General features: G+C 41.0%; 1 protein-coding gene across 5 annotated transcripts in view; it reads right to left on the bottom strand.

The window, feature by feature from the left end:
- Positions 1-1,400: 1,400 nt before the first annotated feature.
- LOC133539822 (nucleoporin NUP42-like) overlaps positions 1,401-18,186 on the bottom strand; it is a 41,350-nt gene continuing 24,564 nt past the window's right edge. The window contains exons 1-10 of one of the 5 annotated variants that reach the window (XM_061882053.1): positions 9,275-9,657; positions 7,691-7,781; positions 7,470-7,582; positions 5,988-6,058; positions 5,815-5,916; positions 5,613-5,707; positions 5,467-5,525; positions 5,320-5,388; positions 4,378-4,456; positions 1,401-2,016 (exon numbers count right to left, since the gene is read on the bottom strand). In XM_061882053.1, the coding sequence (XP_061738037.1) occupies positions 1,562-2,016; positions 4,378-4,456; positions 5,320-5,388; positions 5,467-5,525; positions 5,613-5,682 (732 nt within the window). In that variant the 5' untranslated portion in view covers positions 5,683-5,707; positions 5,815-5,916; positions 5,988-6,058; ... (1 more) ...; positions 7,691-7,781; positions 9,275-9,657 and the 3' untranslated portion in view covers positions 1,401-1,561. Of the gene's footprint in view, positions 2,017-4,377; positions 4,457-5,319; positions 5,389-5,466; positions 5,526-5,612; positions 5,708-5,814; positions 5,917-5,987; positions 6,059-7,464; positions 7,583-7,690; positions 9,660-18,186 lie in introns of those variants that run through there. The other 4 variants (XM_061882054.1, XM_061882055.1, XM_061882052.1 and 1 more) reach the window with 4 other exon arrangements.

Here is an 18,186-nt window from a genome sequence, read left to right on the forward strand (position 1 = left end):
TTGGCCTTCAAAGCTGATTCTGGTATTTGTGAGACTAAATACTGTATATTTTTCAATGACTGGTGTTTAAAGGCCTACTAAAACCCACTAGTACCCACCACGCAGTCTGATAGTTTATATATCAATGATGAAATATTAACATTGCAACACATGCCAATATGGCCTTTTTAGTTTACTAAATTGTAATTTTAAATTTCCCGGGAGTTTCGTCTTGAAAACGTTGTGTAATGATGACGTGTACGCAAGACGTCACGGGTTTTTAGGAAGTATGAGCGCTACACACACACACAGCTAAAAGTCGTCTGCTTTAACCCCATAATTACACAGTATTTTGGACATCTGTGTTGCTGAATCTTTTGCAATTTGTCGAATTAATATTGGAGAAGTCAAAGTACAAAGATGGAGTTTGGAAACTTTAGCCTTTAGCCACACAAACACAGGGTGATTCCTTGTTTAAAATTCCTGGTGGTGAAACTTTTCTATGGATCAGAACGCGGTCAGGCGAACATGAATCACGAAGGAATGTCAACCAGCAGGTTTCGGTGAGAAAATTGTGGTTAAAAAGTCGCTTCTTACCGGAGAAAGGCTGAGCTTGTGCCGTTCATAGCTGCCGTCGACTCCCCTGAGACATTGGCTTCAAGACACCCGTGGAGACACCCCTCCGACTATCAGGTACTGTTAAACTCACTAAAACACTAGCAACACAATAGAAAGGTAAGGGATTTCCCAGAACCATCCTAGTAAATGTGTCCAAAAATGTCGGAATCCGTCCGAATGCAATCACGTTTTTTTTTCTAGTCCGTCGCTATCAATATCCTTAAACACGAATCTTTCATCCTCGCTCAAATTAATGGGGAAATTGTCGTTTTCTCCGTCCGAATAGCACTTTTTGTTGGAGGCTCCCATTAAAAATAATGTGAATATGTGAGGAGCCATCAACATGTGACGTCATCGTCTGCAACTTCCGGTAGAGGCAGGGCTTTTCTCTTAGCACCGAAAGTTGCAAACTTTATTGGTGATGTTCTCTACTAAATCCTTTCAGCAAAAATATGGCAATTTCGCAAAATGATCAAGTATGCATTCTCATCTCTCCAAGCTCGGAGAAGAATACTTTTTGAATGGAAGTCTCCCAAGTCTCCCCTCATAGTTTTTGGCTGAAGGATATTATGCTCTTCATAAAACTTTAAAAATTAAATACAATCTAAGAGGGTCTTTAAACAAGTTCCACTCATGGTGGCGCCTTTTTATCTCCCACTTCGATAAGCTGAAGCCACTTCCTGATGACTAAGTAGCAACTCTGTCTGTTTGGTAACCAAGTTACTCCTTTCAAGACGTGTAATAATGTGTGTACATTTAGTGTACTTAGCCAGCATTGTCTATAAGAAGCTTGAACACTCATGTAGTTTTTTTATTCACTTTTTATTTTTTTAATGTGCATTTAATTTGTCCAAGGACTGTTTGGAGTGTGGGGAGTGAGGGGTTTGTTATAAATATTTCTATATGTGCATCAACTTGAATGAATAAAAACTGTTTATGAAAAATAAATAAATACATTTAAGCATTAAATGGCAAGCATTGCAGCAGGAGGCAGCTTCAGAGGAATCAGACCCAAAGTGAACATTTGTGCTTTGAACTGATCTATCTCCTCCTGGGTTAGCTCGCTCTCAAGGGAGTAAAGACCGCCTGAGGTTTCCACCGCACGCACCTGTCCTGGCAAATTTCCTGCAGGTGCGCCGGACTTCTCCATCGCTTTGTTGGTCTCGGCTGCGGAGGAGGAACCTGTCCCCGAAGATGGAGCCGCAAGTTTTTCGCCAGACGAGCGGGGGAAGGGGGAACCTGGAGGGGCATCGGAACTTGTAGACGGCGTGGCGTCTGACCCGGAGGGCGGTTGTGTCACAGCTGGGATGGCGCCGCTGAAACCTGGAGGAGATGTTGGGGCCAGTGGAGAGCCTAATCCACTCGCTGGAGAAGCTAAACTGATATTAGTTGCTTGGGCTGGTGGTTCGGCCTCAAACCCTAAAGAAGAGCAAGATAAGGAATGACATGTTTGTACATTACACATCTACCGCTACAAAACTCCAAGTTTAGAAAAATATAACATCCACAGACGATGAGCTCACCAAACATCTGACTAAGAGCTGCACCAGGGCCATTTTTTAGCTCGCATCATTGGCCTATAGTTTTAAAACGAATGTAATATATTTTTATTCCGCAGGATTTTTTGGTTAATTTTTACATGTTGGGCACATTAAAGGAGAACTGCACTTTTTGGGGGGAATTTTGCCTATCGTTTATGATCATGAAAGATAAGAAGACAAACGTTTTTTGCATTCTAACGTGTCAAAATGGTCTCGTACTTGCTGGCTAGAAATTAGAATATTATTAAATATTTTAAAAAGGGAACCGTGTCACTCAATCGGTACTGTAAGACACGATCGGTCCACGCACGCGCGGCAATGATTAACATGAACAAAATATGGTAAACATTGTACATATTACATACTGTTATGAACGTGTCTGTTACTACATTATCTACATTTACTTGCAGTTTGTTTATTAAAATGTTGGAGTGTTTTGAAGTTGTTTTAGAGGGCTTTGAAGGCTACAACAATGATTCCAATGAGCTGTTTTTTATCTTTAATACCCTGAAAAAAAAAACTGTGTTCATGTCTCTCATAATGATTGTGTACGACAGGTAAAATGCCAAAAAAAAGTGAAGTGTCCCTTTGAGAGCTTTAGATAACTGTTGGTAGTGATCTATATCCATGGTAATTTTAATTAACTTATTCTGGATGAATAAAGGTTAAATAAATATATTAATACATGTAATCTCGTGGTGTGTTATCCAGAAGGCTTAGTGCTGAAGACGGTGCTCAGAAGTAAGTCTGAGCTACACAGGAAGAAAAAAACTTTTCTGTTTAAGCAATAAATAGTTTATATACTGTTACATGTTGCTGTTCCTGCTTTGTCTACACAAGAAAAAACAAGTTTTGATTAGACAGTTGATGATTGATGCGCGCCTTTCAGATCAGAGGCAAATTCAATTGCGGAAAATGACAAATGATTTGCCAAAATGTAATGGTAGGCTTTGGGCATTGGACAAAGTTGCGAGGTTGTGCGTATTTCCAAGAAAATGGTTGAATTTGCGCGATCATTAATTCATGCAAGGAATGTTTTCTAACATGCAATAACAGATATTACACTCATTTATTGACCTACTTTGGACTGGTTTTAGCATCTTTAATGCACTGTCATAATCAAAGTTGATGTTTACACTTTATATTATTAGTGGTGGTTAACTTTTTTTTATGACTGTGAAGGCTCTAAATATTACCTTGCCTGTTAACTATGTTGTACTGCAGATAATTATTATATCTAGCCAAAAGTTTAAACTTGTATCAACACATTTGTAAGAATTTGACATATGTTGAAAAGTTGACATTAACTGTGGCCAAATTAAGCACTAAAGTAATATTTGATTGATGATAATGCAAGTAAACCTTTCAAATGCAACAAACATTTTTCATACTGTAGTATTTTTTTCTACTAGTCTAATTGGAAGGCCAATAACTCAATTATCTTAAATAAGTAAATAAACAAAACAATAAAATAGACTGTTAATTTATGTTATCAAAAATTGCACTTCAATACTGAACGTCTTGAAATGAAGTTTTTCCTCAATTGGTAAAAAACTGGATCGGGTGTTTTTGTTGTCCATCCATCCATTTTCTACCGCTTATTCCCTTTTGGAGTCGCGCCTATCTCAGCTACAGTCGGGCGGAAGGCGGGGTACACCCTGGACGAGTCGCTACCTCATCGCAGGGCCATCACAGATAGACAGACAACATTCACACTCACATTTTTGTTATCTTTTTTTAATTTCCAATGCCATCACGACATACTTGCTCATTCATCTGTGTTGAAGCAGTTTGAAGATGAAATATTCCCACACACAGATGTTTGGCTTACAATCATCTTTTTCCTCCTAAATGTTCTTACTTAGCAGTGCTTCTCACTGGCGAGACAATGTCCGTGTATTCTGTCTGTAAGCTAGCAGCTCCGCCTGCTCACACCGACACAAAGATTGTTGATGACTGACAAAAAGCTTACTCGGTTCACTAAATTCATTCTGCCTTTCAAATAAGTGTGCTCAGGTGCTGAGAGCGATGTACAGAGTGAGACAGCTAGTATCCATTTTGAAAGCCAGAAACAAAGAAAAAACAGACCTCGGAATTTATAAATGCTAAAAAGTTCATTTTATCGTTCGATTAATTTACTTATTTGGCCAAGGTCTACTTTTTAATGAACCTCAGAAACCCTGCAGAATGCATTCACAAGATTTCTGAAACTGACTCTTAGAAAAAAGTAAACTCTTACCTTTATTGCCACATCCAGCAGGTGCTGAGCCAAAGCCACTTGACAAGGTCCGAGGCGCTGGATATCTTAGTTCTGCAATCTGTGAAATGATCCAACAATTAGGTACTGCATCAAAAATAAATACATGTATTAATTAGGGCTGTCTTCAAATATTTGAATATTCGAGTGGGAGTAATCTGATTTGACAATTAACCTTGCAGTTGAATCGTCTGCTTTTTAACTAAGTTAATTCCTGCGCGTGCCTCGCATGCAGCAGGTGTGTTGGGAGGAAACATTGATTGTTTTCATCATGTCTTCTTTAAATATTACAACAATATTCTTCTATGCAGACAAATAGTTTTCAGAAAGTAAGAGATAAATCTTAATCTCGGTTTTCACTTGCTTCCTGGTGTGACGTCACGTCTCTAAAATCAGCTGGCCGTGTTTCGGCCACCTCTTATTATATCGAATCTACCGCTTAGACCCATAGGCTTAACTCTGCTCTTAAAAAAGGTAATGATCCTTCTGCAGGTTGACGTATGGAAACTTTGTTAATACTTTTACATCCTGTATTTGCTCAAGTTTCATGTCCACTAGGTGCTGCGTCAAAGCCGAGGACTTCACACACTGTACTTAAGCCTTTATGTGAGGTGGAAAAAATTGCAAATTAGATATTTATATTGTTCATTTTCATATAGTACAGTATTCCTTTCACATGTACCTTTTATTAACTTCGGAATATTCACATATACGTGCTAAAGAACATCCTAGCGACATTAGTCACACCTAGTGACTAGTCAGTATACACTATTATATATCTTAGATTTGTTCCTCTTAAACAAATAAAAACATCCCACATGACCGTGGACAATGGACAAATTCTAACAGATTTGATTATAAAAATGTTAAGAAGAAAACAGCCCTAGTATAAATATTCAATATGAGTGACTGTGTGTGCCTCACCAAAGCTGCACGAGTAGATTGATTCATTCGGTCTCCCCACTGAATGAGCAGCCAGCTGATGCCATCGAGCTAAAAAAGTAGACCAGGACCAAGCATTAAACACTTTTCACACCAATTCAAGATTCCAACTTTCAACACTACACTTACGTAACTCTTGGTGGAGTAATATTCAAACCTCTGCTCTTCTGGAGATATGTCTGCAAACCCTACAGTGGTGGGGTGAGAGGGGAGAGACATCATGTTTATCTGCTGGCGTATTACGAAAACAAATGTCACGTGTGTTTGATACCGACCAGAAAACAGTGCCTTGGAGCCGCTAGAACAGGAAAAGCTTGACTGGTCTGAGCTCTCCCAAACCATCATGTCACTCTGAGTCTGAATGATCTCCCTGAGAAGGACAAGGATGTTAACATTTTTAGGGGACGACATCAGAGGGCAATTTGTGCTTTTACGTCATTGTTGCGTGATTCATAGTTAAGGAAAATGGCAACTCACAGTTTTTGCTCTTCATCTTCTTCACCCGGTGCTGGTCCTCTGTCTCCTTCTCCTCTTCCACCCTGTTCATCGTCCCCGCGGTTGATGCCCACGGTTGAAACACTGTTTTGAGAAGAGACGCTAAATTCGGAGCTCTTCAAGCCGTGTCCTCTCCCACCACACTGATTACTCACACGGGAGGACACTTGCTGGCTAAGTCCTCCTTTTTGGTGAGAGGGATTCACCGGAACCTTGTTTCTATGCCCTGAAACACACACACAGAAGTGACATTGGAGCGTTTTTATCAAAACAGTCTAGACAGCCTGGGTTCTGTTTGAGGGAGTTTTCCCTCGCCTCCGTCTTGGTCTTGTTCACACTGCAGGTCAATTCCAAGTTTTTTCCCCATATGTAACCTGTATCAGAATTTTTAATGTCAGTGTAAACAGTGCAATTCCAAATACTTCATATTTGACCCAGGCCTCTTTCGTATGTGGATATAAATGCGATGTGTCCTCAGTGTGAACGCCCCCACGCTCAGGTCTTCAAGCAGACATTGAAGCAAATTATCCAGTAGAACTGCGGGAGCCAAAGTACTTCTTCTCTTCTTTCTTATTCTCACATGCGCAATAATTTTGGTTCAGAAGACGTTGAATTTGATCACAAAAAACCCTTGAAATTGTCACAAATGTGCCAGTACTGAGACCAACTAGAGCTGAAGCCAATTTTAGTTCTGTAAACACTGAAGTGCTCGCTACGTCATGTCTGCAAGCGGGTCAGTTTGCATTCACATTGAAAATCAAATTTTTTGTAATGTGAACGGCCACTAAAAAGACTGGATTTGAACCAAAAAAATGTAAATTGGACATTGAACCCGGTGTGAACGCAGCCTAAATGCTTTAGTTGGTTCTTTTTATGTACGAGGAGACGAGTTCTGGACCTGTTGTATGTGTAGAGTGCCTTAAGATAACTTATTTTGTTAATTATTAGCCTCTCACATGTTAAGTATCTGAGTCATTGACTATATTTTCGTTAACTTGTAATACCAATTGTTCCATTAAACACGGAGAGCAGTCTACCAAGTCAAATTTCCTGTGGCTAATAATGCTGATTCTGAAATGGCAGCTAGAGAAATACAATTAACTTTACTTGACTAGCATGTCTTCGGTCATTAAATTTGATATATGAAAATGAGAATAAAAAAAAACAAGATTAAAAAAAAAAACTTTTAATTTTAGGTGTCATATAACAATATGAAAATCATCAGAAAAACAACCTGTATGTGTCCTATCACATTGTGTTGTGCATTACAAACTCAAAAGCAATTCAGCTGCTGACGCAGAAGCTAGCTTGCCTCTTGTTAATGCCGTAGCAGTGTGAGTGTCTCTGTGAACAACGCGATGTGTTACTATGCCAAAAAAAATATGCCAGTGTTCGCTCTTACAATAACAATGGCGGTACAGATTGGTTATTATACAGGTTGCGGAAAGTAAATGAAGTGTAGCGCCCATTTAAACGCAGCAGACAGAGTGTTAAACATGGCTTTCATTGGTCATGTAGGACTTTGTTGCTCCTTTCAAAATAAGACATCCTGCATGCCGCCCACACCAAATGCCCTGCTAACACTCTGCTGGGAAGAATAACAATAACAACACTGGATTCATATGTGTATACCTCACCAGCCACCCCGAAAATCCGCCAGCCTTCATGCCTCAAAAGTCCATGAAGACGCTTCCGCCGGCAAAGAAGCTGCCGGAAGAAAAGCCGCCGGCCATTCTCATTTCAGCGGCGTCTGAAAAGTGTAAAAAGCCCGTCAGAGACGCCCGTGAGGCCAAGGTGTTTTGCAATTTGCTCATGAGAATAACGTGACGGCAGTGGACAGAGCGAGCAAACAGCGAACCTTGGCGTTCCCCGCATTAGCGTGGCAACTGGCCTGCTTGGGTGGGCCTTCATTTGATTTCCACGCTGTGTGTACGTCCCAACAGGTGAAGCTGTCAATGATATCATCCGAGAGAAGCGCAGATAAAACGATACATGAATCAGTGATACATTTGATCGCTGTGAAATCAGAGATGCATTGGACCCCCGCCCCCACCATCGCTGAAGACACTGGACCTCTCCACAGCAGACCTTCTGGACACCATTTCTTTTTTAAGCACCCTATTTTTATATTCTATATTTATTTAGGTACAATTTATGTTTACATTTATGAGTCCATTCAATTGTTTTGTTTGTTTATGTACGATAAACTTATTATTTTCAACTTACAGAACAATGATAAACAATTCTACAGTAATGATAAATACAAGTTTAAATCCTTTGAACTGGTTAGTCGTTTTAAAACCAAATTGATTGTCAGTGGTAATGTATTTTTGAAACTAAAGAATATATTCAAATACTTTAGAGCAGAGGCATCCTAAGTGTGGCCCAAAAGCCATTTGCGGCCCGCAGCTAACTTTTTTTTACAGCCTGCGACAGATTTCCCAACAAGGGCAAAATAAAGATATATATATATATATATATTTTTTTTTTTTTTTATACGTATGTAAGTTGATCATGAGATTCAAGCATGGAAGTTGATCAAGAGATTCAAGCATGGAAAGTAAAAAAAAATACCTTTAAACAGTTTTTTTTTAATAAACTGTCAATATTTAAAAAACTATACTGAACCAAAAGCAATGTTGTTATGAATGATTAATAAGGCCTTAATTACTTCACATCAAACATTGCTCTTTAAACTTTTTTGAGGGAAAATATTGCAAACCCAGTTTATCAAATTTTCTTTGGTCTTAACATGCAGTTGAGACACATATTCATTCCATCCATCAATCGTTTGGGGTCATAGGCGGGGATTGATGGAGTCTATCTCAGCTGCATTCTATCCTGCTTAAAGTGTACTTAAACCATTTTCTGACATAATCATTTTCTACCTAATATTTAGGCAATTAGCAATGTACGATTTAGATGGATAACAAATCATTATTTTAAAGGAGTAGTTGTTGATTATTTGAGTTTAGTTGATATATTTGCCAACCCTTGTAAAAAGTTAAACCTGTAAAACGGAAGTTGCTGACTTTCAGCGCATGCGCAAACGGATAATCAGTTTTCTTCCCCCCTAGAGGCCAATCAGCTGTCGTGTATTTAAACAGCAACTTCCGGTTCCCGAATTTGAAAAAGACGTCCGTTAATTACGTTATAATAATTTAGTAACTGATGATTTTTATTTTTGCCATATAAACTATAAAGTGATAATCAATCAGTCCTTGGATATACTTGTTTTTCGACACGAACAAAAAGAAAGCTACGTTGTTCAATTGAACATTTACATATTACAAAATTAGATTGAAATAAAGCAATTGTTTTTTTTCTTTCTTAAAAATTCCTATTCATTAAACGAAAATATCAATTACCAAACTATACACTGACCCTAAGAGCGCCCAACTATTTGTTTTAAATACAACTATATATACATAACATATCTTACCTGTATCTCCTCTGGAGTGCTGTTGAGAGGTAGAGCGGTTATAGCCTCTTCCTCCTCCTCCAACCGGGTGCTCGTTCCAGCATTTAACACCATATTGACAACGTCCTTGCATGAAATACTTACAGACAGTCATGATTTCTCTTTTTATGGCTTTAAACTTAACCGTCAGCTTGTCTTGTCGCTCCTACTTGCTCCACTATCCACCTGTCAACTCTATCAGACCGCGCATGCGCTAAAGTGTCGTCACTTCCGTCGTTGTCAATTTTGACACTGCTGTGACGTCATCGATGGCTGAGCTTCTCCTTACCTTCGTTGCCATGTTTTTCCATCTCAACAGAAAATAAACCAACAACCTGACAATCCATGATATTTTTCTGAACTTTTTTTTAAGCCTACACTTCCTTGTCTGAGTGTAAAAAGCAGTGTTGCTTCACTTTCGGTACCTGAATTGGCGCACTTACGTTTGCTGTAAAAGGGTCTAGTGGTCACAATTTGGCAACACTGCTCGCCACAACCCTTTCTCGTGTCTTCTTGTGACATAGAAGTGACCTCTGATTAAACTGTCACATGATTGGTTAAGCACAGCAGCCACTTAAAGCTCTTTTTTTTTTTAAACCTTTATTTTTAATATTCAACATTTACATATACGCAAATATATAATAATAATCAAAACAAGTACAGAAACAGTACAAAACAAAACAGTGCCAGGGGGTTGTAATCTCCATAAGCAACTTAAGTAGAATGCAATGTGTAGATATATATATATATATATATATATATATATGTATATGTATATATATATATATATATATATATATATATATATACATATATATATATATATATATATATATATATATATATATATATATGTGTGTGTCTGTGTGTGTGTGTGTGTGTGAAGTTAAGTCATAGGCTCACACAAGTTCCATAAGTAATACAAATTTGGAGCATGGCATCATAGTTTTCACAGCCTTTTGGTTGTTAGAGATAGAAGGCGTTTTGAAATCAAGTTTAAATTATTTTTTAAAGGCAAAAAAACAGGTTCGGGTATTGAGAAACTTACATTTATGAATATAAAACTTAGCCAATAGCTAAAATTCCTTTTATTATTATTTTTTTTCATACTGTGTAAATCCAAATAGCACATTTTCAAAACGAAGCAAATATTTCCCATGAATATTGTCCACGATGAAAGGACAGATGCCAGTCATAGTGATCAAGTGCTTTCCCATGTCCAAAACAGGTAGTAAACAGTCTCTGGATGCATGTTACATAAGGTGCAGGTAATATCAATGTCCTTCTTCTATCTACCCACCACAGTCTTCACAGGGTAACAACCATGAATGATTTAGAAAGAAATCTCTTTGACTTTGTTGGTAAGTAAATACCTGTTAAGAAGAGACCAACTTTTGACCCAGCAGATGTCATTCATAACATTACACAATTACATAGAAGACAGACACACAATCATTTTGGAATAAGCTGCAGATTTTTCTGTTATGTTTTTGATTAAAACAAAGTTTCCCTCCAGGAGTGTAAAGTGGATCATTCACAATTGTAACAGCAGAAAGAGGAAATGAGTAAGCCCTGTACAACATAACAACACCACATAGAATGGCATCAAAGACCTTGGCAAAATGTTTGGGAGTCACAGGGGCCTTAACATGGTTGAGAAATTATTTGTAATTAAAAAGTTTACCTTCCTAATTGAAAAGCTGAGTCACTAAAATAATACCATTCTTGAACCAATTGTTGAGGAAAAGAGATTTCCTCTTTTAACATATGTCTTTATTGTTCCAAAGGAAGTATTTCGTATAGTGAGAAATTGTGCTTGTAGAGAAGAGACCATGCCAGAAGGGCTTGTTTGTGGAAGTATGAAAGAGAAACAGAAATCCTATCAATTTTCTAGTAACACAATATCAACGATTTTAGGCCTCCAAGATTAGAAAATACATGATGAGAAATGAAGTTCCAAATTGAGGTAGGATCTTTCACATAGTGTCTTATCCAATTAATCTCAAAGGTGTTGTTTAGTGTAGTGAAATCCAGAATGTCTAGACCAGGGCGTCGCCAGACAGATTTCACTGGGGCACGTGCCCCAGTGTTGATCTGCAGTGCCCCAGTAAAAATTTCACCTATAAATAAAACTTGCTTCAGAGTTTTAAGTCTACATAACATAGACAACAGCGCACATACTACTTAGTATGGTAATTGATTGCTCCTGTATTCACTCCACGTAACAATGAGCACATGGCTAATTAATATGGTAATTTATTCACGTGTGGATGGGACTTCAGTTGAGAGAGTTTGCAAATACATCAAAGATGCTATTACAATCCATTTCTAATAGATAAAGCTTTGGCCTGGACAAGAGGTCATCAGGTGGTCCCCAACGTTCACCGAGTGTTTCGACCCTTAACCACAACACTCTCCGGTTGGTGGGTCAGCAGTGATTGGCCAGATCACTGCTCCTCTCATCCAGGCTTCCAGCTATTGTCTTCTCTTTTATGCCAGAGCCAACAGGAGGCTCTCTCCGCCGCTTCTCCCAGCCTACGAACGGCTGTTTTTCTCAAGTGACCTCTCAATTCAACCTTTGTCATCATATTCCACACAGATTGCGCAGGGAATCCTCGAAAACCAACTTCCACTGTCATCAGCCATGCTGTCCACCCCTTGTCCCGGCAGTCCTGGACAAGTTGTTGGTACTTTGTTTTCTTCCTCTCTGCCGCTTCCTCACATCCCTCCTCCCACGGGACAGAAAGTTCCACCAGGATGATTTTTTTTCCCTCTGGGGACCACAAAACTATGTCTGGTCTCAGAGTGGTGGACAGTACTGCCTCTGGGAAGAGGAGCTCCGCCCCAGGTCGACCTCCATCTCCCATCCCTGGGCCAACTGCAAGAGGTTTTGGTTGGCTTGGCCTTGGACAACTGGTCTATGATTCTCTTTCACGAAGGTGATGTTTCTCAGCAATGGCTTTGTTTTGGCTGGGTGTTTCTTTCTCCTCTCTTGCTCCAAGATGTCTGCGAGCATTGCCAACACCTTGTCATGGCGCCACCTGTATCTTCCCTGGGTCAATGCTGTTTTGCACCAAGACAGAATGTGCGCCATAGTTCCTTTACCGCCACACAACCTGCACAGCGGGTCCTCCCTCATTCCCAACCTATGCAAGTTGACTGGAGTCGGCAGGGTGTCATATACTGCTCGAAGCAGAAATGAGATACGAAACGGCTCCAGCCTCCACAGTTACCTCCACGTCACGTTCCTCTTGGGAAGGTTCCACCTTGTCCAGGCACCTTGGGTTACGAGCTCGATGGCTTTAGCTCTTCTTCCTTCTTCCTCAAGGTTTCGGACTTCATCCTGAATCAAGGTCCTCCTTTCCCTCGGAGTGGACTTGGACCACTGCTGGAAATGTGATGTTCCTAGACCCTGTCTTCCAGTGCAGAGGCTTCCGATGGTATCTTTGGTCCTGAGAGATGATTCTGCCTGGGCAATAGCAGTGCTAGCGGCCCACTTCCTGACAGATCTTGTTCTTATTCCAGCTTCCCTGATCAGCTGATCTTGGGAGTCCCTATACGTCAGGGAAAGTCTGCATTTTGCGACATTAAACTCCTCCAAAACTGAAGACAGGGGGAGCTGGAGCTGGCCCGACCTTATGTAGAGCCCCGTAGATGTAAAGCTCGGGGGTATCCCCAACCATTTCCAAAGGTGCTTGTTGAACTTCCTCTCCAACCCTTCAACTGTTGTTATTGCCCCTTCGTACACGGTGAGAAGCCACATAAGTCTTTGGAGTAAGCCATGCTGGTAGATCCAGCACTTGTATTTCCCAGGCAGACCAGACTTGTCAATCCTTTTCAACCATTCTTCAACCTGATTTTCGGTGCTGGAGATGCTGTTTTTATCCGTCATGGAATCATCATACCACTTTCCAAGGTATTTAATAGGGTTCCCTTGGATGTTTGGGATTGCTTCCCCCTGAACAAGCAGCTTGAACTTTCCCGTTGTTTTTCCCTTTTGGATCACCAGACACCTTGATTTCTTGGGCTTGAAGATCATCTTTGCCCAAGTAGCCATACGATCCAGTTCCGCCAGGACCCATCTCGCCTGCACATGAGTTGGTGTTATCACGGTAAGATCATCCATGAATGCTCTGATTGCTGGTTGTTGACTTCCTGCTGCAGTCTTTGGTCCTCTTGACTTTATGATAGCTGCCGAGATGATCAGGTTCATTCCCATGACAAACAAGATGGGAGAGATGGTGCACCCTGTCACTATTCCCTTTTCCACTGGCTGCCATTTAGTTGTGAACATGGCTGCTTGGAATCGTAGCTTGATGTCTCCCAGGTAGCTGGTGATCATCCCCTGGATGTGATGTGGGATGAGGTAATGCTCCATAGCCACTTGGATCACGTTATGGGGAATTGACCCATATGCATTAGCAAAATCAAGCCAGACTACTGTTAGGTTGCCTTTCTTCTCCTTTGCTTCTTGGATAAGTTGGCTGAGGAGCCCTGTATGCTCCAGGCACCCGGAGAACCCTTCGATACCGCCCGAGAGAAAGAGAGAGAGAGAGAGAGAGAGAGAGAGAGGGGGGGGGGGGGGGGGGGGGGGGGGGTGCGAATCACTGCTGAGGTAGGTAAAGTTAGCCAACAACAATTTGTTAATTATATTATTTTGATTTGATTTGACCCAAACTGTAACTCCTAGATGGATATCAGAAAGTTATTCGCCCGCAGCAGGAAGAAGCAGGAAGGAATGAGAGATGTACGTGAAGTCCTAGCTAGCTAGGCAACATATTTGTCTTAAGTTGATGCTAAGTTAGCTAACGTTCTTCTTTGTATCAAGACATTCATTTGCTGTACGAGCTGTCGGGGGAATTTCCAATGAACATGAAACATAATGTTGGTTATTGTCTGCTGGTTCTGCATCAATGATGATTTGGAGTAAGCTTGTGTGTGTTGAGTGCTTCTCAAATGGTTTATCTTCAGGAAGAAAAACATTTTTCCCATATCATCAAGTCGTGAGCCAAATTTTTTAATCATTTAAGTTTATTTCACAGAAAAATAGCACAGTAGACTTGTCTTGTTAATCGGAGTGACTTTGACTGAAATAATCTTGTTTTGTCACGGAAAAATGGCTACAGCTAAAACATCTGGTTTTGTTTCCAGAAAAAATAGTAACATTTCTGTATTTGTTTTCAGAAAGATGGCTGAAAATATCGGGTTTTGTTGCCCCATTTAGATTTTTTTAAAATATACTTCCATGTCTGTCCTGAGTCCTCCTCCAACTTGTTAGTCTGTTTGCCTTTTGCTAAATACTCACTAATAGTCACTAGAAAAATGGGTAAAAATATCTGGTTTTGTTGCCACAATTTGATTTTTTTCTCCCTAAATTTTTTTTTTTTCATGCACACATCTGTCTGCGACTCACTGAAAATGACACACAATCCACTTTTATGTCACGACCCAGCAGTTGGGAACCACTGGTCAACTGTATAACAGCTACTGTAATATTTCCATGTCTGTCCAGAGTGATTGACCTCTTTGAAAAAATGAAAAGGAGACGTTACAGTTTACTTCTCAGAAAATGAATCCCTGAACAGACACACAACAGTTGTTCATTTATTCTACTACTGTGGCTTTATTGTTTTGTGTATATTTTATAGTTTTGTGTATCTAAAATAGGATTAGCCACATTGCATAAATGGAAATTAAATAATATAAAAGAACCCAGAGATGTAGGGGTGCTTTATTTTTTGTTTTACTTTTGTAGATGTTACATTTGCAGATGATTATTGCAATATATATTTCAAAAGATTCATTGCTCTTCCTTTTTGCTTTTACCAGTGTCAGTTTAGAAGTCTGGAGTAAAAAAGTGCACAAGTAGGTCAAATGCATTAGTTAATTTCAGGTGGTTAATCAAAGATCCATACAACATAATATGATATGATTTCAAAGTTTAAAGCACTATTTATGTATTTTTTATGATAAATAAGTGCTAAAAATGTTTTTGCTTGCGCGCTTTGCACGTTCACATGAACTATTTGTGCCCAGGTGTGCCCCAGTACAGTATTAGGTCTAGTGACGCCCCTGAACTCCACTCTCATTAGCACACATTTTGATTCACTACAATTTTCATGCATAAATGACAAGAGCTTTTTCAGGATTGAACCCCAGACCCGAGGCAAAAATTATACGACTAGAACTGGGGTCAGCAACCTGCTGCTCCCGAGCCGCATGCTGCTCTTTAGTGCTCTTTACTCCCTGGAGCATTTTTAAAAAAGGACTGAAAATGGAATAACATGGGGGTGAAATAATTATTTTGTTTTAGTAGTTTTTTGTTTGAGGACAAACATGACACAAACTTCCAGTTGTTAGAAAAACCCACTGTTTAATACACTATATTGCCAAAAGCATTTGGCCACCCATCAAATGATCAGAATCAGGTGTCCTAATCACTTGGCCCTGGCCACAGTGTAATAAATGAAGCACTTAGACATGGAGGACAGTTTCTACAAACATTTGTGAAAGAATGGGTCGCTCTCAGTGATTTCCAGCGTGGAACTGTCACAGGATGCCACCTAAGCTACAAATCCAGGAGTGAAATTTTCTCGCTCCTGAATATTTCAAACACAACTGTCGGCTTTATTATAAGAAAAGGACAGAGTTTAGGAACAACAGCAACTCAGCCACAAAATGGTAGGCCACGTAGTCTGACAGAGAGGTGTCAGCGGATGCTGAAGCACATAGTGCAAAGAGGTCGCTGTCTTTCTGCACAGTCAGTTGCTACAGAGCTCCAAACTTCATGTGACCTTCCAATTAGTGTTACGGCGCACGCGCAGTCTGCTTATCCCTCCTGCATCTGAGTCACAATTCGTCATCTGACTGCTCGCCCGGACACGCCCCCGTTCACGCTGAGCGCAGCACCTCCACGCAGCGAAAAGCCTGCACTCAATTGCTAATCTGCACACCTGGTATTGATGAGGGCGAGCTGGATAAAAGACCAGTGGACCCAAGGATCGGCGTGGGAACTTAATAGTTTTCATGGTGTACCTACCCTCCCGTCTCACTTTTCCCCGGATCTCCTTCCGTCCTCTGACTGCCTCCCTCGTTCCTCGACTCCTCGCTCGTCCCTGGACTCCAACTCTCGCCCCTGATCATCTGCCTGACCCATGGACTAAATCGTTCCTTCGCTCTCGTCAACACTTGGTAACACACACTTCAGTTAATCTACACACATAGTAACACACATACGCACTTGAGTTTGACACACTCCATTTCCTTAGTTTATTTAGTAGTATTGTTTGGTATTATTATATATACATTGACTTTATATATAATAAATTGTACTTCATGGCTCTTTTGTGCCATAACAATTAGCCCACGTACAGTACGCAGAGAGCTTCATGGAAAGGGTTTCCATGGCTGTCCAGCCGCATCCAAGCCATACATCCAAGTCCAATGCAAAGCGTTGGATGCAGTGGTGTAAAGCACGTCGCCACCGGACTCTAGAGCAGTGGAGATGCGTTCTCTGGAGTGATGAATCTCGCGTTTCCATCTGGCAATCTGATGGATGAGTCTGGTATTGGAGATTGCCTGGAGAACGGTACATTTTGGACTGCATTGTGACGAGTGTGAAATTTGGTGGAGGAGGAATTATGGTGTGAGGTTATTTTTCAGGAGTTGGGCTTGGCCCCTTTAGTTCCAGTGAAAGGAACTCCAGGATACCAAAACATTTTGGACAATTCCATGCTCCCGAGTCCAAACCTTGTGGGAACAGTTTGGAGCCACATCACCAACATGGACGAGGTGCAGCTCACTTTCGACATCCCGGTGAACCACAATGTCAAGAAGAAGGGGGACCAGCACGGTAGCGATACGCACAACTGGGCATGAGAAGTCAACTTTTACTGCTGTGCTAGCTTGCTGTGCTAATGGACAGAAAACATTTTTAAGAGGAAGACGCTACCGAAAGAAAAGTTTCCACCTGGAGTCATCATTAAGGTGAATCAAAAGGGCTGGATGGACGCGGAGTCAATGAGAGAGTGGCTGAGTGAGGTCTACGTAAAGAAACCGGAAGTTCAATACTTCAATAAAGAACAGCCAAACTCAGCTTTGCTCCTGCTGCCTTTTTAGAACGGTGTGCATGCATGCTACCGTGTGTTTTAAGCTAGCGTATGTTTTAACTGAGACTGCGCCTCTACACACGGTGAGCCCAATAGTCGCGAAAATACGGTATGTCATGTGTTGTCTTCATTATAGCACTTAGGTCGTGAGTTCAAACCCCGGCCGAGTCATACCAAAGACTATAAAAATGGGACCCACTACCTCCCTGCTTGGCACTCAGTATCAAAGGTTGGAATTGGGGGTTGAATCACCAAAAATGATTCCCAGGCGTGGCCACCGATACTGTTCACTGCTCCCCTCACCTCTCAGGTGGTGATCAAGGGTGATGGGTCAAATGCAAAGAATACTTTAGAGTACTTTAACTTTGCCCCGCTGCCTTGTGGGTTTTCTGGGAAGACAAAAGGCTAGGGAAGCACAACCAGAGAGAAAAGCAAGTGCTGTTAGGCGCACCATAGGCGGTCCTCCGACAGACCGGAGCTCCGGCAGCCTCCTGCAGCTGTGTCAGTCGTCCTGGGATTCCCTTGCCACCGGATACAGCTCCCCACAGCCAAAAAGTGACATTGGAGTCTGCGCGTCTACCTTGTCGAAAAAAACCTCGAAGGCGGAGGTCTTAGAAGCTCCACAATGGTCACAAAGGCGGTAGAAGGCTGCAGCAAAGATGGGCCCCCAAATGTCTTGGTCTCCATGCCATTGGACCCTGGCCTTCTATTTGCCAAGGACAGTGTGGTGGCTGTCTGTGCACCAGTCTCCCCACTTTAAAAGATTCCACACACAGGCGTTCTCCT

This window comes from Nerophis ophidion, linkage group LG21, assembly GCF_033978795.1.
Source record: "Nerophis ophidion isolate RoL-2023_Sa linkage group LG21, RoL_Noph_v1.0, whole genome shotgun sequence".
NCBI classification, from domain to species: Eukaryota; Metazoa; Chordata; class Actinopteri; order Syngnathiformes; family Syngnathidae; genus Nerophis; species Nerophis ophidion.